The sequence below is a fragment of the Dreissena polymorpha genome, chromosome 1 (assembly GCF_020536995.1).
Source record: "Dreissena polymorpha isolate Duluth1 chromosome 1, UMN_Dpol_1.0, whole genome shotgun sequence".
NCBI classification, from domain to species: domain Eukaryota; kingdom Metazoa; phylum Mollusca; class Bivalvia; order Myida; family Dreissenidae; genus Dreissena; species Dreissena polymorpha.
The window spans coordinates 98,577,596-98,597,533 of record NC_068355.1 but is presented as its reverse complement, the minus strand read 5'-3'; the positions used below and the strand labels follow the sequence as shown (position 1 = coordinate 98,597,533).

The window sequence follows — 19,938 nt, the reverse complement described above, 5'->3', positions numbered from 1 at the left end:
TTCAGTGCTGGAACCGAATTTTGAAGGCTTTTGCAAACAGTTTGGATCCAGATGAGATGCCACAGAACGTGGCGTCTCATCAGGATCCAAAACTGTTTGCTATTCTGATAGTATTCTTATCAAAAATCGAAGAAAATGCTAATTTAAGAAATTCAGCAGACGACATTTTAGCAGATGACAAATTTCACAGCATGCAAAGGGTTAAAATAAGTTATGCTCTATTTAGATTGAATTTTGTTATGGTTGACTGACACTGGTTTAATTGCTAAACCAGAATTCTACGGACAAGCTTTGCTGTTGGCCCATCAGAGAAAATGTCCAGCTCTCAAACTGATATCTGAAAATAAGAGCCAGTCAGTTGATACCATGGCGCAAGTATGCAGTGCTGGCATTGATGTGTTCACGTCTCCTGTTGCTATGCAACAGAAAGAGTAAGTATACTAGCATGAAGCCAAGAGGATCTGTTTCCAGCTTATTCTTAGAGAAAATTCATTCGATGATTCAACCATGTGCTATTTTTATTTCCCCTTTCGAAGAAAAGGGGGTATATAGTTTTCGCACTGTCCGTCAGTCTGTCTGTCAGTCTGTCACACTTTTCGTGTCCGCTCTCTATTTCAAATAGTTTTCATCCGATCTTTACCAAACTTGGTCAGAAGTTGTATCTAGACAATATCTAGGTCAAATTCGAATATGGGTCATGCTGGGTCAAAAACTAGGTCACGGGGTCACTTAGTGCATTTCAAGGATTTAGCATGGTGTCCGCTCTCCAATTGAAGTAGTTTTCATCTGATCTTTACCAAACTTGGTCAGAAGTTGTATCAAGACAATATCTATATTTAGTTCGAATATGGGTCATGCCTGGTCAAAAACTAGGTCACAGAGTCACTTAGTGCATTTCAATAACTTCTATCAAAGCATTTATTGGGGGCAAATGTCTCCTATGGAGACAGCTCTTGTTTACTATTATCTACCGATTAAATAAAAGCCAATAATTGGTCTACTCACGTCCTGATTAACAAGTTGCAGCTGATCATTGCATTTTCTGCTATACATGTATATAATTTAATGTTATTTATTTTGCAGAAGTAAACAAATGTCTTCACTGATGGTATTTTAAGTGTTTGAAATTTGTAACAATATCAAATTAAGTAAAACAGTCAATTATATTGGTATGAATGCTGATATTTTTCGAAAAAAATGGTAGCTATTTAAATAAAACAATTGTTGTAAATAAGAAATATGGTTCACATTCTTCAAAATCTTGAATACTGAAAATACCAACACCAATGAAATTATTATTTTTTTGCAACTCATAAAGCCTTATTTAAAAAATATGCAGAAGGATTTTACACACAATAAGGCATATGCAATGTTTACTTGACAAGAAAGCTTTAATGCATTTCTTAAATATTGTAAATTCAACAGACAGTGCGAGTCCTGTTCCATCAGTATCATCTATAATGGACACTTATTGATGTCACTTTGTTTTAGGTAATGTCAGCTTTGTAAAACATTAACAGTGTAATTTTCACAAAGTCATTCAGAAATGTATTCTTTTACTATTTCCTTGTCCCATCTTACAGCATATGTAGCAAAGAAGTCAGACCAACCAGCTTTGAAAAATGCGAGGGCTGCAATGGTATGTTTCCTTTTCATTAAATGTAAATGCATGTAAATGCCTATTATTGCTTCGTGTACATATATGGAATTTTGTGCTGCAATTGATATTTCAGTCTTACTGTTACATTTAAGTTAAAACCAGTTTAAAATAAATGTATAAAACTTTCATGTAAACTTTAATTTATGTATTCATATTAACAGTTAAATATGTTTTCAAATTAAATTTGTTTGTCAGTTTTTAAAGCTGAATACATCTGTTTATTGTGTAATTTCCAGTTATGTATTAAATATGATACATATTTCAATTTACTGTTCTTTGCCTGACTTCTTGACCAAAAAATCCATTTTAGACTACTACGGAGCAAACTTAATGACCATACACCAAACTAAATGTGCTAGATATCAGAGTCTCCATGGTAGCAAGTCTGGTACCAAGCAACCCGTCACAACGACCGTTATGAGCAGTAGGGGTGATCCGAATTTGTTTTCTACTCGGAATGACACCTGTGGTGTTAAATCTCCACCCTGGCTTGACGCTGCTGAGAAGAGACTTCAACTACAAGGCAAGCCCGTAGATACAAGTTCTAGTCATTTACAGAGAGATAGTCAATGTGGAACAGGTTTAAACCAATCTCACTCATCTAAAAATCTGGCCAGTAATTATTCAAACAGTCTGCAGTCTACAGTTCAGAGTCAGAACCAGTTTGTTGCAGTTGACATAAGTGATGAAAGTGACGATGATGATGTCGTGAGTTCAGGGTCAAATCCTGCGCTAAGAGATGACGCCATGGATGCTGCTGTGAGGGGAGATATAGATCTGGGCAGTATAGAGGTGGAGTGCCCACTGTGTGGAGAGTACTACCCTAGCTGTATCATCGAGAGACATGCAGCAACATGTGGGCTATAGGGTGTTATAAAGTCAGATTTTATTTGTATCGTTTTAGCCTTCGACATTTGTGTACCTTCGTGTTTTGTTATATATTCCACATATAAGTTCATCAATATGCAATAAAAATGTTGTAACAATTTAACATGCTTAATAGTAAATTCGAAATAATGGAATAAATACCCATGGGTTATACGTTTTTTGGTGGCTATCATATTTCTTTTGGATAAAAAATGCGTATAACACCATTTCAATTCGTATGAAGCAGTTATAACAACGCAACATTATACAAAAATGTTCATTTAAAAGTGTTAATTTAAGTCGTGTTTGCATTTAACAAAACATACATAAATATAACACTCTTAATTACAACTTAAAGTGGAAGCATTTATGTGAATTCTTCAATAATTGGAATTTATCCAACAAAGTCTTTTTAATTATGATAAAACATGCGCCAAGTTTAAAATGAAGATATGTACACGTAAAAATGATAGTATCACAGACATTGCACAGCAAATTATATTCACATGTGTTAGTGTATTTGTATTTAAAATTTATATTTACTTCGTGAAGATGGTTAAATAATTTTTCGTTGGTCATAGATATAAAGCAACATTTAAAACCATAAATAAGGAAGAAATGACCGTCAATTTTTTTAAAATCGGCGTAAAGCTATCGTACTTGTTCTGATCTTGACAATATCAGTTATCTGCCCTGATGACGTCTGCAGTTACCTGCCATTATGACGTCTGCGATGACTAGAGCTGCTGATGGTAATGAGCCTGTCAGAAGTTTAGACCAAACAAAAACTGGTTAATATACTAGAGTACATTATCATACATAACGGAATATTCCGTAATTGAGTTTTGCTGTGGACAGCTTCAAGGATTGAATGAAAAATGACACAATTTTGTCATGGAACGAAGAGCCCCTGATTCATGGGTCGGGATGGGTACTGTACGATGGACAGTTTATGTCCGTTATACCACCAAAAGTTTCTTCTTTTTGGAGACAGCGATTATGATGACTATACTGAAAAATATGGCTACCGCCTGAAAATAAAAAGCAAAGGAAAAACATGTTCATGCTACGAGTTTAATTGCAATACCTTAATAACGTCATTGTAAGCTCGACTATTATATATGAAATATATATAGTGGAGCTCTCCTACTCGCCCCGGCGTTAGCGTGAGCGTGCAAATGTTAAAGTTTGGGTACCACCCCAAATATTTCCTATGTCCCTTGACATATTGCTTTCATATTTTGCATACTTCTTTACCAACATGACCCCAACCTATAAACAAGAGCAGACAACTATATCAAGCATTTCGTAAGAATTATGGCCCTTTTTTCACTTAGATTTTCTATGTTAAAGTTTGCGTACCACCTCAAATATTTTCTATGTCCCTTGACATATTGCTTTTATATTTTGCATACTTCTTTACCAACATGACCCCAACCTATAAACAAGAGCAGACAACTGTATCAAGCATTTTGTAGGAATTATGGCCCTTTTTTATACGCCCGTATAAAATACGGGACGTATTATGTGAAACCCCTTGGCGGGCGGGCGGGCGGCGGGCGGGCGGCGGGCGGAAGGCATCACTTTGTCCGGACTCTAATTCAAATTGTATTCATCCGATCTTCACCAAACTTGGTCAGCAGTTGCATCTAGTTGATATCTAGGCCAAGTTCGAATATGGGTCATGCCGGGTCAAAAACTAGGTCATAGGGTCAATAAGTGCATTTTCAAAGGGGCCACTTTGTCCGGACTCTATTTCAAATTGTATTCATCCGATCTTCACCAAACTTGGTCAGCAGTTGCATCTAGTTGATATATAGGCCAAGTTCGAATATGGGTCATGCCGGGTCAAAAACTAGGTCATAGGGTCAATTAGTGCATTTTCAACGGCGCCACTTTGTCCGGACTCTAATTCAAATTGTATTCATCCGATCTTCACCAAACTTGGTCAGTAGTTGCATCTAGTTGATATCTAGGTCAAGTCCGAATATGGGTCATGCTGGGTTAAAAACTAGGTCACTGGGTCACTTAGTGCATTTCAAGGATTTAGCATGGTGTCCGCTCTCTAATTGAAGTATTTTTCATCCGATCTTCACCGAATTCGGTCAGAAGTTGTGTCTAAATGATATCTAGGTCAAGAACAAATATGTGTCTTGGCGGGTCAAAAAATAGGTCACAAGGTCACTTAATGAATTTCAAGCGTTTAGCATGGTGTCCGCTCTCTACTTGAAGTAGTTTTCATCTGATCTTCACTGAATTTGGTCAGAAGTTGAGTCTAAATGATATCTAGGTCAAGAACAAATATGGGTCTTGCTGGGTCAAAAACTAGGTCACTTAATGCATTTCAAGCATTTAGCATGGTGTCCGCTCTCTAATTGAAGTAGTTTTCATCCTGTCTTTACCAAATTTGGTCAGAAGTTGTGTCTAATTGATATCTAGGTCAAGTTCAAATATGTGCTGCTTAATTTTCAAAAATATATCATTTTGCCACTCAAATGGTAAAGCTATCAAGTTGTCCAAAACCTTCAAACGGGCGTATCTTGTGACAGTTTGGCACTCTTGTTGTCTTTGTAACTTTGAATATTTTGTTAAATTTTGTGTTTAGATCCACTTTACTTCTTAAGTATTAAGGCTATTGCTTTCAAACTTCAAATACTTTCTTACTATCATGATGTTACTGTACCTGGCAGGTTGAATTTGACCTTGACCTTAGAATGAATGACCTTGAATCTCATGGTCAAATTAATATATTTTGCTTAAATTGCCATAACTTCTTTATTTAAGATCAGCTTTATTTCATACTTTGATAAAAACAACACTTACCTGACATACCACATTGGACTCCACCCAAACTATCCCCCACGCCCCACCCCAGAATCCCCCCCCCCCCCTCAAAAAAATTTAATTTGTTTTTCTTTTTTTTTGAAAGATCATCTATTTAATGACCACACAGCCACATTATACCCCCCCCCCCCTCTCCATGATGGCTTACGTTATACTGTCAAGCACTCGAATAGTCGAGCGCGCTGTCCTCTGACAGCTCTTGTTGAAATTTATCGTGTATGCACACACCGGTAAACTAAATAAACGGATTAAATATACACTCACAACAACTTCAGTTCCGTAATATAGACACCCTGCGGAATCGACTCGGAGATTGCTGGTCTATGGAGTTTAAACTTAATGATACTTCATATTAGAAATGTTACACAAAAATTACAAGTGATGTAAAATTATAATTTGAGATCCATTAAAATTATATAGTCATATAAAATATTAATATGAGAACCGCTTTATATAACTATTAATTAAGGTATACCTCTATTAGAACGATTATGCCCACAACTGAAATGGCCGCCTTTCCCAGGACAGTGAAAGTATCTCGGAAGATGTCATAGCATCCCTGCAACACGTAAACATAACAGCGTGGTAGTAAGAGATCATTAACTTTTCAGCGCTTTGATGTTCTCATTAATGTTTTTCAGCATCCAAGTCAGTATTTATCAAAATTCACTCGTTCGGAGCGTAATACATTAATTATTTATGGTATTTATGCTTCAAATAAACTTAGTTCATAGATAGATCTCGGAGAAGTGCACAAGAACCGTTACTCGATATCATTTACATTTCATAATTGCTATTTGTAAAATTTCATACTGATTTCCTTCTACAGAATATGCTTGCATGTATTTTGCTTATAAATATGACATTTTCTAAAAGATGTGTCACTGGGTTTTGGCTGCATGGTTTACGACAACAGCGGAGTTATGCGCTTTTTAGAAAGAAAAAGACTTGTTGCGTATTACTCAAAAAGAGCATGCTTGTAAGTATACACCATACTTACAAATTATGTGAATTCGTGAATTGCGTATTTTGGACCTTTTTGAGAGCCAATTGTTATCATAAAACGGAATGTGTGTGCATAGACAATATCTAGATTTCGACGATTCCCAGACGATTGAGTATAGCACGCTATAGATTGGCAACCAAACCTAACCATATAGGTGCATGTACTAACGGATGTTTGATAGTCCTGTAGTTGAACGGTGCAGACTGTATTGTTGTAGTTGAGATAATTCTCGACACTGACGTCTTTGCAGCACGCGAATGGTATGACGTCATTTCCGCGCGAAGAGCTGGCCCAGAACTCAGACGGCAAAGCTTGAAAGTCGTTATATGTCGCCGTTACTGGCCGCACACCACAGCAGTTAAACTGCATAAAGATAGCTTCATACATATATCTATATTGAGCATGTATGATTAAGTAATGGTATTATATGTTTCCAATGACGGATATGACTTCAAATACACTAAAATGTGTTAATAATGTTTAGGGCAAACATTATCTTATGTGATCTACAGAACAAAATAGGTCAATATGTAGGAGGTTGAGCCGTTTAACTTGTTTAAATACGTTTGATATACATGATTACAATTCATTATATCAAGATTATAAAATGACATTAAAAATAAATATTGATTTTAAAATAAATGCATATTATGTCATGAAACAAGTAATTAATGATACAAAATAAAACTAATTATTGATATCAGTCATTTTTGATACTGAACTAAAAAAAATCGTTTATTTTTTAAATATTTTTTTAGCAAATATTTTCGATTTTTATATCAAATAATAGAACAGATTTCTGGATGAAACAAACAATGTATTTTTTCAGTCGTCAGATAGATCGTCCAGAAGAAGCCATACTTCCTGACAATGGATGACCTAGCTAAAGACCTTATAAAACACATCGTTTAAGTGCAGCAAGATAACAACTTAAACTATGTGTTAAAAATGAATTCCGATTGTGTAACCAAAGTTATAATTAAGGCTTAACAGTTTAAATTGTCCCGGACACGTGTTGGCTGTAATAATAAGCTCATAATAAAACACACATCATTATGAGGAGTTAACATCGTTTCTAGAGTTTAGATAGGCTTATTGTCACAAAGACTTGATTTTCTGATAAGAAGACATCAGAAATCATTTTTTGTTATCAAAAATAGAATATTTGATATAAGACTATTTACCGTATGTCTTTATGTCAAGAAATTAATGTATTCACAACAAATATGACTCTTGGTATTGATTAATGTCGGAAAAAGTAAAACAAAGCCCCATATATGGGATTTACGGCGGCGGTGTCCTTTATCGGCAGTTCAATACCTCTTTCTTGTGCCATCATTGTGAAACTTGAGGGAAGTGTTCGTAGTCATACAAGAAAGGGGTTTGGTGATCGGCAGTTTAATATCGACAAAAAGATACTTTATATCAGCTCAAACAATTAATATAATATTACCAATATAAAGATGAAGTCCCATCCGACGGTGTAAAATGTGATGTCATCAAAGCCTGTGTATTTCTTAAGTAAGTCGTCAAACAGACCCTGTAGCCTGGTGTGCACCTGTAAGCGAGAAAACGGGGATCAACCGACATATATTGTAGCTCTAGTATTAACCCATTTATGCCTAGTGGACTCTCCCATCCTCCTAAATTGGATAAATTTATTTCCAAAATTAGGGATGTCTAGTATATTTATTTCTATATTTAGAATATTTCTTACAGAAATTCCTTAAAGCAAACAGAGTAGACCCAGATGAGACGCCGCATGATGCGGCGTCTCATCTGTGTCTACGCTGTTTGCCAAGGCCTTTTATCTAGACACTAGGCATAAATGGGTTAAACTATTACGTGTTGACTCCAGTTGTTACAAGTTATGCCAATCTTTTTTTTTCGACCTACTCGTTTCTCAGCAAGGTATTGTTTGTTTGTGTTATGCGCCGTTTTCCAAGACTAGTTCAGTACCGTCAAGACGGTCTTATGACCATACTTTTTCTGGGTTAGCTGGTTGACCATTACCGGTAATTATTAAGTGAATGCACACACTTATGAATCTCGTCGTCCGAAAAATATGTATTAGGTCAGTGCAACTCCGGACCAGCCTGTGCAGCCTACCCTGCCCGCCTTACATAGTTTCGTGGCCTCATTAGCGGTTAGTGAAGCTCCTGTGCTGATCTAAAGCGTCGCTGGACGCACATATGGCATCAAACCCTTTTACACATGCCGCGGTTCACATGAAAGTTTCTTACAAATAAGCACTACATTGAACCAGACGTAGGGGAGACTAAAAAATCACCAAACAATTAATCTGTGGCCGGTTGATTTGATTAATTTGAATACATGTGTGGATAATAAGTCATGTATCGGAAATTTCAACAGCGGATAACAGCCCAGACACTTACGTGACCCCACTGAAGGCCTTTACCTGTCTGAGCAACTCGATCCAGATGCCGAGTACCGCCAGCTCCAGAAAGATCATCAACACCAGAAAGACAATGTACTGAAAACGAACAGACTTAAGTTCTAGGAGTCATCATCATCCGTCACCAAGTGATGATCCATTGCGTGTACCACATGTGATAACTGAGTGTTACGGCGTAGGAAATTTCAGTTGATTGGAAAATATCACTTTAGGCTTCATATGCGGGTAGATAGTACTAGATACTGTCAAATCGATATAGTGTAAATCGTTTCTAAGAATAGGTAAATGCCTCGCGTTGCGGTACACAAATATGCTCATACTTGTAAATGTAAAAAATAATTGCATTTAAAGGGGCCTTTTCACAGTTTTTGGCATGTTTTGAAATACGTCATTAAATGCTTTATATTGATAAATGTAAACATTGGAGCTTAACGCTCCAGTAAAAAATCAAGAATAAAATTTAAAATAGGAAATAAAAGTAGCCGCAGCTGGACTCGAACCAGTGACCCCCGGAGTCCTGGAGTAACCTGGAGTAAAAACGCATTAGCCGCTCGGCTATTCTGCCAAGCATAATTGGTTAAAGTATTTTATGCATTATATGAGCAATCTTCGTAGTTTCACAAAATTTAACGACAACAACAGAACTCTCCAAATTTTTCAATCGTTTCGCGTTGCAACGCTTTATTATTTTTTGTGTTTTTAAATTGTCAAACGATGCATAGTTGTATAGTTTATGTATATAAATGTGTAATATATATTGTCTGGGATAAAACGAAGAATTATCGAACAGTTTTACGCATATATATACATGCACTTGTTCAAAAGCTCGAATCTAACGTACTATGGCTAGTAGGACGCGAAGTTTCAGCAGTGCCCCGAGTCCGCCCGACAGCGATATGACGATAGCCACCGCGCCAATGACGTAGATGACGATGATGATGACGTCAACGATCTGCATGAGCGTGAAGGAGCCGAAGTCCACTTTGTCGAGAAGCTTGGTGATGTTGTCATTCTTATCGATTCCTTTGTCGATCTGGTTGCCGACCACGATGATCCCGATACCTAGCAGCTATATAAAAACATCTGAGCTTAAGTATTCTTGTTCGATTATTAGGCCTTATTTATATTGTTGACGCAAGCATAAAACTACATGTTGTTGTTTGTTAAAACATTTTAAAATACCCGGTACCATTAAAAAGAGGTATAACATATTTTAGTTTGAAGAAGGTCTAAAAGGCTTTAAAGGGACCGTCAACCGCGATTGACGAAAAAGAAAAGTTCTAAAATACCGTATTTTTACAATTATTAGTTTATATTGATTAAAATATCACGACTGGTATATTACATTACTTGAAAAAAGTTCATATTTTCAGTATACAGTATTCGGTAATAAAATTTCGCGATGTGAAATCGAAAGTACATCGCGAAAATGGGTGACAAAACGATATACACTCTATAAATAACGCATGTAGATTGATCATTTTATATATAAAATATACACAATTCACTACGCATGCACAATTTGCATTCCTGGGTTAACCACGTGACGATGATGATCAATCTACTTGCGTTATTTATAGATAACTGGTAGTTACCTGGTACCTGTACCCAGTAAACTTTAATACCGAATATACTGAAACTATATAAAAACTAAAGAACTTTTTTCAAGTAATGTAATATACCAATCGTGATATTTTAATCAATATTATAATTGTTTTAGATTTATTTTGGCAATCGCGGTTGACGGTCCCTTTAAAGAGAAGTTTTATTAACAGCGATATTGAGGTAAAAACACAGTGGTTTATGTATTGGTACATTGAGGTATCTGCGTATCTCACCAGTGAGAGAACATTCAGGATGACCAGCACGATGACCCCGATGTTTCCGAGAAATGTGAGGAGGGAGTTGTCGGGTCCTTTCCGCAGCGCCCCGGAGTCGCGCACGTGGCTCGCGGAGACCTCGGACTCTGAAGCCATACCGCTACGTCCTGTGTGCGTTCACTTGAACTCGCCAAAATATAAATATATAAATATGAATATTCATAATTAAACCCTCATCTAGTATTGTGCACAGTTGTTCAACATATACAAATGTATTCATAAATAACTGTCTTGAAATTGAACATATAACCACAATACTTTTCGATATAAAATTGAAGTCAAACTGTGTTATTTATAAAAAACTGGTAAATTCCGTAATGTATGTAAGCTTTAAGGTACGATTTGCCAACAGGCTAACCCTGTACGTCAAACATTTGTCGTTAGATAATTTAACAATTTTCTCTTATCATGACACTAGATCTATATTACTATGGTAGTGTTTGTTATTTTCACTATTAAAATACGTTTCATTTACAGATATATTTGTATTCATGTCTTTCCCTAAAATTCATGTCATTAGTCTATTTGCAACGCTAATAGGCTTTTGTAATACCGCATTTCAAAATCACACGAGAAACGGTTGTCTTTTTCCAAGCCTTCCCTGATTTTAGGAAGACGAAATCGATACTAAGTTTAGTATGTCGTAATTCTTACAATTTTTTATTTAGAAACTTTTTTTTCTAACATTTTCTTCCAAGACCATTTCTAACACCATTTTTAGTGAATTTTTCTAAGACCGTTTTACGTGAAAAAAAAACGTTATTAGAAACCAAAACACATTTCGTTCGTAAAACGATTCTGTTATTGGCAAAAGCAAGTTATTTAAAAAAAATTACCATCTACAAGGTAAACTTAAAAAAATTACGTCCCTTGAAAACAAAGGGAGACAATTATATTACCGCTCCATGCAAGGTAGGGGACTTTTATTGCTTGATTCTTCATTAAAAAAAAAATTCATAGCCTTTTACATTTTCATTCAGACCATTAATCCTTTTAACATTTACTTCAGCAGAAACTTCCCTGTATCTTGCAAATAGACTTTTATCGCCATCGCCGCTCTCGTTTTATATCTTTAAAGCAATACTATGTTATCAACGTTTATCGAGAGTCCATTCGGTCTGCCCGTAACGATTGATTGACCAAGTACTGACCCTGACAGTCTACGAGATGGTTTTTAACGTAAGATTTTAACTGGACCAAATATGTGTCTATGTGTCGTGCAAACATGCAGAGAGTACTCCGGAATTCCCTATATTGAACATTGTTACATCTTTTACACTGTAAACATGTGGCCAATGTTCTGGGGGATTTCTCGCAAATCCGTCAATGAAATATTCGAATGAATTCAAATGGGTCTAGTGGCGGTATATTTCCCTATATAGGCTGATGATTTAGGCCATTTGAGGTGAAAAGCTGGGTTTTACAGCTACGCCAAAAGCTTTTCGTCAGTCATGTCTGAATCGAAATATGTTGATAGTACTGTTACAACGCTTATATTGAGCAGGGCTGTGCGAAAATGGGCCTTAAATCATATCCAAACAGCGCAGCTCCAGATCAGCATCTGTATACTCCGAGGAGTCATAATGTCTGCTAATGAGGCAAAGAGTTAAACTTTTAAGGGGACAGGTAACTCACGCCTGACGGTACGCTGTGGTACAATAGCCTTCTTCGCAACAGCCGGGTCATATAGACACCAGCAGATACTAGTCTGCATTGAAGTCAAATAATCTCGTGTATCAATTCTTTATATGTGTCCACTCCATACGTCTGCCTTGACATTGCTGACTTCTGATAAATATGACAGTGATTTCGAACCAGTCGGCGAAAAATCATTAGCGCGGTAGTAAGTATCGACCGATCTTTTCAAATTGCCATTGAATGATTACATAATGTATTCATTACCACAGGTCACAACATATATTCTTAAAATTATGCAAGTTCGTGTTTATGTTGTCTTGTACACAACAGACCAAATCGTGTATTTGAATATCGTTTTAATTTCATGCCCATCATAAATAAATTCGGTTATTTAACGCTCTTTGAATAGAAAGACACACAGAGGCTTAACTATTTTAAACAATCCCTTTATCTGAATACATACCTTATTCTATGGTAGGGTGTATGTGTAGATCATAAACTTTCCACTATAACCACCATCACAAGCGTTCCGTAACGATCAGTCATGCACACGTAAACGCACACAAATATGCCAGTTTAAATAATAAATGCGCTTCAATTACACGCCACTGTGGTTTCACTGTATTTATTTAACTGTTTATAAATTCGTTTAGTGAAATAGGTACTCATTGAAAATAGCTCAACATGGAATAAGCCTTACCGGGTGACTGGGTAACTGAAATATTCTTACCCGTCGCCTACTATAACGTGTTAAATTCTGACCGTAAGAACGGGGTTGTTCAGAGGTCTCATCATCGATCTGTGCGTCTCTCGGCAATTCATAATTTAGCGCGGGTGACTGGGGAGAGATCAGTAAATAAAGAGAGATCGGTAAGAAAATCACTGAAACGTTCCCTCAGTCCGATTTAGGATCAAATCCTACAAACTGATACTCGAATTGGGATCAAATACAGCATGATGAGAGCGCTCCCATAATTTGAATCTCAATCCTTCATTATTAAAATACATCCGAGAGGTGCTCTAATACGTCATATTGAGACAGGTCCCGGGGTATCAAACACTGTAACTTTGGAACGCTTTCCGAGTAGGGATCAAACCCGACACCATGAGAACGCTACCTGCACTCGGATTCTGCAATAATCTGCAACTATATGTGTGACAAATTGACGAAATCAAAATTTGCACAGTGTGTGTAAGTACAAATAAAATTTCTAACTTAAGTTAATAAAATCCTATAACATCAACAATGAATAATGTAAGCCATTACACATAACACACCGTTTAGTACTAATAACCAGAGCCTATGTTTGCAAAGAATTCAAAATAATTTCAAAGTGTTCAACTTTGTTGTACCGAAAGATATTCCAACACTGTAATTTACCCACAGAGTAAAATAATTAGCATTTGATAAACTTTAGTTAGAAGTTTTATTTGCACCAGCACAAGAAAGTAAAAGCTTGCAAGGAAAGTCAGTAATACCCGCATAATGCGGAGCGAAAGAAATCATAGCTGACTGGTGACGTAGTGTCAAAGCGTCTAGTATAAATGATATGCATGAAACTATGTAGAAAACTAGATCACAGAACAAATGCTTTACTGTCAGTTCGCATAAAACGCGTATTAAATAATGTCTTCGAAGAAATATAGTGTATGAAAAATATGTGAAACTAACGGAAAAACTATACCGACGTGACTTGTTGATCGGACATACTTTTCATGTACGAGTTCGGTTACTAGTAGAGATAACTTTTCCTGCTTAATGCTAGACTCGCACATTACAGAACGGAACCTTGAATGCTAGTACACTAGGCACCAACATATCAGAAGACAGATTTTACAGCCTGTTTTAATAGTAATGCAAGTTAAATTATATCACACTATCCGAATACACAAGTGCATTATGATAAAAATAATATTGTTCATAACGTTTCTTCACCATGGTAGTAATACTTTAAAAGTTACAAAAAGCACAGTTTAAAATGCCTTTTTCTTTGCCAAAAATGTTCATACTATACTTTTGTCAAACAAATGCATTATAACAGCCAAGAGATCACAAGTTGACTCATATATAAAAAGCTTTATTCTAGATGTACATTTTTCGATTTTCAAATGACCTAAGTGTAAACATTTCATTTTTTTATTTAAAAAAAATCAGAACTCTGATTGTCAAACAAATGCACCAAAATGCATAGGTGACAAAGTTGAACTCTTTCTTGCTGTTATACTCTTTGATGCCATACGCAAATACACCGTCAGACAAGATAAAATCTTAAGCCCAACTTTATGAATGTTATACCACGCCCTTTTATAGAAAAAAAACTAATTAGGCTGTTTATTCCGATGTTAGCTTTAAATACAAAATGGTCCTGGAATTTAAAATTTAAACTGAATAAAAATACACTGCAAACAAAGTTCTGTAATACAATTTCTATTTCTATGAAGTCAAAACGTTTTTTAACCCATTTATGCCTAGCGTCTAGAAAAAAGTCTTTGGCAAACAGTGTTGACCCAGATGATACGCTGCATGATGCAGTGTCTCATCAGGGTCTGCTCTGTTTGCTTAAAGGAATTTCTGTGAGAAATATTATAAATATAGAAATAAGTATACTAGAAATTCCTAATTTTGGAAATAAATTGATCCAATTTAGAAGGATGGGAGAGTCCACTAGGCATAAATGGGTTAAACTATACAGATACCCAACAAGATCATACAGAACAAAACAACTGGTATATCTGACTCATTTATTTCAATATAAAATTGTTCCTGTAGCATGTAAACAATAAGAGCATGCACATGAAAAATACACCTTTTAATCTAATTATGCACAAGTATTGAAAGGTCGAAATAATGTACATCTTATCGACTCTTAAAAATATTTAATGAGAATTGCAAATAATTATTAGAAAAAGAGCTGATTTTATTTTTTATTTTCTAATTATTTTACATGATTGTTTTTACATATAATCTACATGTTGAAGGCTTTTCATTTGACTAGTACACATTCATTTCCTTTTCATTTCATACCACCTTTGATGCATTAAAAAGAATATTATATTGCTACCAAACATTATAACTATCCATAAGGTTTTGGATTAATTGTTATATATCTGAAGGGAACACACACCTGAGAGTAAGTTCAGGAAAGGTAACATGGAGAGATAGCATGGGGCAACACATCAAGAGGGGGTGCCGATAATTCATGACTTAAATAAATACTTAACAAAATACTATGTGTTATTATATACGTCATGGCCAGTACACAGGCGATAAAAACGATGACTATGATAATGTAGACAAAGATTATGCTATTTACAATACATTTATGACCAAGTATACAGTAACATTTACTTAAGTATCAACTGAACATATAATAAGAATAATAATTATAATAATAATATAAAATGCATAAACAATAAATAAAATATTGCAAGTTTGAGGGATTAAAAGGGCAGACCCCAAACATGAGGGCCCTGGTACATATACAACCTCACACAATGTATCCATGACAACTGACGTGGTGTGCTAGCACATCTTCTATAACACACATATTAGTCAGCAACACAGTATTGCTCCTGTAGCATATGGCAAAAAAATCAGCTGTTACAAAATTGATGAGAATTTCGGAATAGATTTAGTCACTTATTCATTAATTCAAAATATTTTATAACTTATTACGCTGTACCTGTAATAAAAAATTTAAAAAATGCTGTTTCCATTTTTGTTAGTCCATTGTTTTTATAATTCTGAGAAGGTCAAACAATGTATTATTTTAACAAATAATTACATTTAAAGTTATGTAGTAAATATACCATTAAGTTATTACCATATAAAATGGAAGACTTGAATGACAACAATCCATGTTTGTTCACATATCAAGATGTCCACAACCACAAGTATGTATTCATACAAAATGTAGTCATAACACATTGTAAATAATTGTGTGTGTTAGTGCGATTGCTGAGATGATATATTATGGGTATCATTGAAGTGTGCATACAACCTAACAACTGCCAACTAATCCAATGTCTTCGGATCAGTCTATTTAATAAGCTCACATTTCAATTGTTCATCTAGTAAAACTGTATACATGTTTAAGCTATGGCGTCTACTGGTATATTAAGTTGCCATGTAACTGGGTAACAATTTTCTTACAATTTTCATTAAAGCATATAAGGCAGTTTGTTGTTTTTTACTTTGAAATTGTCACATTAATAACGTTTTCTCTATAATATATCTGATGATAAAAAAATATGTTGCATTTTTCATAATGCCATTCTCCTGAAATTAAAGTAAACTGATTTTCAAATTATCAACACTAATGACACAGGCTTGGTATTGAACTATTCAATTAATAAATTGTTTTAACTTTAAAGCAAACCAAAATTTAATTCAAATATGTGTTACTCATTTGTATAACTGCTTGACATGATAGAGCTTTCAAAAGCAGAAACATTGAATTCAATAACCTTGGATTTATAATTTCAAAATACCAACTGAAAATGGTAAAAAAATTTCTATAGAAATTTTGCAATTAAAAAATTCCGATTGTAATACCAAGTGAAAATAGTTTTTTGACCAGCTTAAGGTGATCACTTCAATTCAAATGCTTCGTCTACTGAAGAGTATAAAATACTGATTAGGAACAAGGACAAATTATGTAACATAAGATGATCACTGGGCCAATAGGAAATAATCACATAACCCATGAACAACGGTCTTCAAAGACATAATATTGTGCAGCCTCAAAATTCCATAAAAAACGTTTTTTCTATGGCTAGCCTGTGCTGACTGCACAAGCTAATATAGGATGATACTAAACGCACAAGTATTATGCCAGATTTTTTAAGGATGTGGTTAAACTTCGAATAGTCAACATGACCAAAAATGTAGATTTACAGGACCATAGAAATCTTTCACAGGAACAGCTCATCCACAATTCTAGACACATCATCTATCTTATTGACGAGCCCTCACACCATTACACTATGAGCAGATCACACAATCTCTTGTAGAATGTCACTTGATCCACTAAACTAGTACATGTTCACATATGTGTCTGAGAAGTGTTAATCTCCAACTCCAACTTATCAAAGCCAGTCCAACTGAGGTCATTGAAACAATGTCACAAGCTGCTTGGCTGACTTGGCAATATCGTAGGCACACTGCATCACTTGTTTGGTTTTAATTGAAGGGTCAAAGGTCAATTCCTCTGGATTACTGGGGACTTCTGAACACTCGGCGCATTCTTCCTGCAGACGCACCGCGCTGGACATCAGTAAATGCAGGGCACACTTGACACTCTCAGAGTAGGGAGTCTGAAATAGTTTTTTTATTGATTGATTTATTTCGACATGGAATACATATACATGGACATTTAAAACAACATGTATAATACAGAATCGTAGAACACATGAGAATAAATAAACCATGACATGCACACCAACACCAAGGATAACACAAAAAAGAGCTACTCTTATTTCCATTGTGACCTTTGTCCTGGTGGCATGACATAGAGAGCTTTTTACTAACAAAAAGCTTTTAAAAAAAATTGACCAAGTTGAGATTCAATCATAAACATTGATCATTTAGTTTTGGGTTTGGTCCATTTTAAGTTTGTTTCTCTGTAACCAATATTCAGGGATTTTTTTTTCGCTGAAAAAACTTAGTTTTGCATTTGTACACATGAGTCGTGTTCTGAGAAAACTGGGCATAATGCATGTGCGTAAAGTGTCGTCCCAGATTAGCCTGTGCAGTCCGCACAGGCCGATCAGGGACAACACTTTCCGCCTAAATTGGATTTTTGCTAAGAAGAGACTTCATTTAAACGAAAAATGTCATAAAAGTGGAAAGTGTTGTCCCTGATAAGCCTTTGCGGATTGCACAGGCTAATCTGGGACAACACTTTACGCACATGCATTATGCCCAGTTGTCTCAGAACACGACTCATATGTTGGTTGCAATTAAGCATAGCCTACCTCAGGGAAGACATCTGCCATTTCTAACACGGCAGCATGGATGTTGTCTGCACAAGGACCATAACTGAAACAAAATATATGTGTCAGTTTCTTCTAACAAAAATCATAGCTTGATCACAATTTTATTTATATAGAATGCTCCAATGCAAAACATTCGTCATTACTCTTGCAAATCATGCATTACTCATACAATCATAGAACAATGTTATAAATGTCTACAGAAGATTTGATACTCAGAACATGGTGCAAAGCAAAACTTTTAATAATATTATAAACGTCTGAAAAACTAATCCAAAAAGGTTTGATTTTGGAAACACCTCATAGAAGTGAAATACCTTACTTAGTTTATCTTTTAGGAGCTCACCGAAGCACAATTTGCTCATTTTTAATTTTGGAAACACCTTTCATTTATTGTCAGTCATCAAAATTTACATTAAGAACACTCTTGAGGCAACGTTTTTTTCATTAAACTTGGTCAAACAAATTTTTCCGTTAGGATACTCACTGATTTAAACTTAAATTTGATCAACAATTTCGGCATTAAAGAGGGGGTAATAAGACTTATGGCGGAAACATACTGCCAATAAGATAGCCATACCTTGCAATGTTATTTTCCTGTGCTGATAAAAGTAGTGTTTGTATTTTCTTGGTGATTCTCTCTGTTTTCTGCATCAGGATCTCCAGTGAGGGGTAGCCCTCCATCTCCTCAAGGGGAGCCTCCTCAAAGTCTGGCTGCTCCCTGTCACCATAGCAACAGAAACATAATGTGGGATAAGCTATAGTTGTATGGGGAAAAAACACAAGTGCACTTGAACGAGACAATTGGGAGATCTGGCATAGTTGTATGGGGCATTTTCACTAGATATACTGATTTTAATTCTTCCTTATAGAGTACATATTAGGTTCGAAAAAATGTGGAAAGAATGAAGAGAATTGGAAAAAGGTATAAGCAGAGCGCTCTATTGGTTGATTTATATAGCTGAATACATAACAATATTTCAAATAAATAGTTGGTATGAATATTACTAATGCACTCTCATTCAAATAACTGAATCCAAACATAAGGGAGGTTATTTTAAAGTCCATTACAATCACATTTATGCTATTATCTCATGTATTTGGATCCTTGTAAAACAGAGAATTTAAGACAATTTTCAAGCAAAGATAAACAAAATGTGCTTTCAATAACTGGCTATTGTTGTAGTCTGGCATCTTTACCTTATTGCACTTTTATCGATGGGCAGTGAGCGGGGATTGTCGTAGTGGGACACTGGGTTGTCATAGTAACCAAGGGAGTCATGACGCAACTCCCCACTGCCCTGAGAGAATGACGAACCCGAGCTGTTACTTGACGACTAAAGCAAGAGAATACAGTATTTGAATATAAGCACTATTGTTATATGGTACCATTTTCCTAGATTCTGTTTCTTTTTCAGCTATGCATGTTACCTTCAAATATAATAGAAAATACAAGTTTTTCACATTTATTTTTTCATCAATATTTATAAACAACAAGAATACACAAAACAATATATGACTCAAAATGTATAATGTTCGTTTTTAACAATATAATAATTTGACTGTTTTCATAATCATAATTATCCTTTTATGTGTGAGTGAGAATCTGTTTAACAGATCTGTTGCACCAAAA

The 19,938-nt window shown here is 35.4% G+C and overlaps 3 protein-coding genes across 7 annotated transcripts in view; 1 reads left to right on the top strand and 2 right to left on the bottom strand.

Moving 5' to 3' along the window:
- Positions 1-2,651, top strand: part of LOC127842115 (uncharacterized) — a 39,917-nt gene extending 37,266 nt beyond the window's left edge. Inside the window, exons 10-12 of the mRNA XM_052371456.1 lie at positions 275-431; positions 1,584-1,639; positions 1,971-2,651. Coding sequence (XP_052227416.1) covers positions 275-431; positions 1,584-1,639; positions 1,971-2,527 — 770 coding nt within the window. The 3' untranslated portion in view covers positions 2,528-2,651. The remainder of the gene's footprint in view (positions 1-274; positions 432-1,583; positions 1,640-1,970) is intronic.
- Positions 2,652-2,693: 42 nt separating this feature from the next.
- On the bottom strand, positions 2,694-13,036 carry LOC127842120 (CD82 antigen-like). Of its 3 annotated transcripts, none has more exons than XM_052371477.1 (8): positions 12,775-13,033; positions 10,632-10,799; positions 9,635-9,862; positions 8,797-8,871; positions 7,831-7,935; positions 6,546-6,740; positions 5,847-5,930; positions 2,694-3,558 (listed from the first exon to the last, which is right to left on the bottom strand). In XM_052371477.1, the coding sequence occupies exons 2-8, from the start codon at positions 10,767-10,769 to the stop codon at positions 3,487-3,489; spliced, it is 897 nt and encodes a 298-aa protein (XP_052227437.1). In that variant the 5' UTR covers positions 10,770-10,799; positions 12,775-13,033; the 3' UTR covers positions 2,694-3,486. The 3 variants fall into 3 exon arrangements, 1 of the variants encoding a protein (XP_052227437.1); XR_008031489.1 differs by having other exon boundaries at positions 3,496-3,558; positions 6,372-6,740; positions 12,771-13,036; XR_008031488.1 differs by having other exon boundaries at positions 3,496-3,558; positions 6,372-6,740; positions 12,775-13,035.
- Positions 13,037-15,039: 2,003 nt separating this feature from the next.
- The window catches only part of LOC127842100 (ARF GTPase-activating protein GIT2-like), a 45,493-nt gene continuing 40,594 nt past the window's right edge, over positions 15,040-19,938 (bottom strand). For all 3 annotated transcript variants that reach the window (XM_052371426.1, XM_052371435.1, XM_052371442.1), the window contains 4 exons: positions 19,506-19,642; positions 18,886-19,026; positions 18,288-18,351; positions 15,040-17,627 (listed from right to left, as the gene is read on the bottom strand). In XM_052371426.1, the coding sequence (XP_052227386.1) occupies positions 17,421-17,627; positions 18,288-18,351; positions 18,886-19,026; positions 19,506-19,642 (549 nt within the window). In that variant the 3' untranslated portion in view covers positions 15,040-17,420. The remainder of the gene's footprint in view (positions 17,628-18,287; positions 18,352-18,885; positions 19,027-19,505; positions 19,643-19,938) is intronic.

Bases quoted from the DNA above. Each gene is read 5' to 3' on its own strand.
- LOC127842120 (XM_052371477.1), bottom strand. From the start codon at position 10,769: ATGGCTTCAGAGTCCGAGGTCTCCGCGAGCCACGTGCGCGACTCCGGG. The intron at 7,936-8,796 runs GTAAAGGCCTTC...TCTCGCTTACAG, and splicing joins GGATCGAGTTGCTCAGACAG to GTGCACACCAGGCTACAGGG. The intron at 3,559-5,846 runs GTATACCTTAAT...TTTTATTTTCAG, and splicing joins GCATAATCGTTCTAATAGAG to GCGGTAGCCATATTTTTCAG.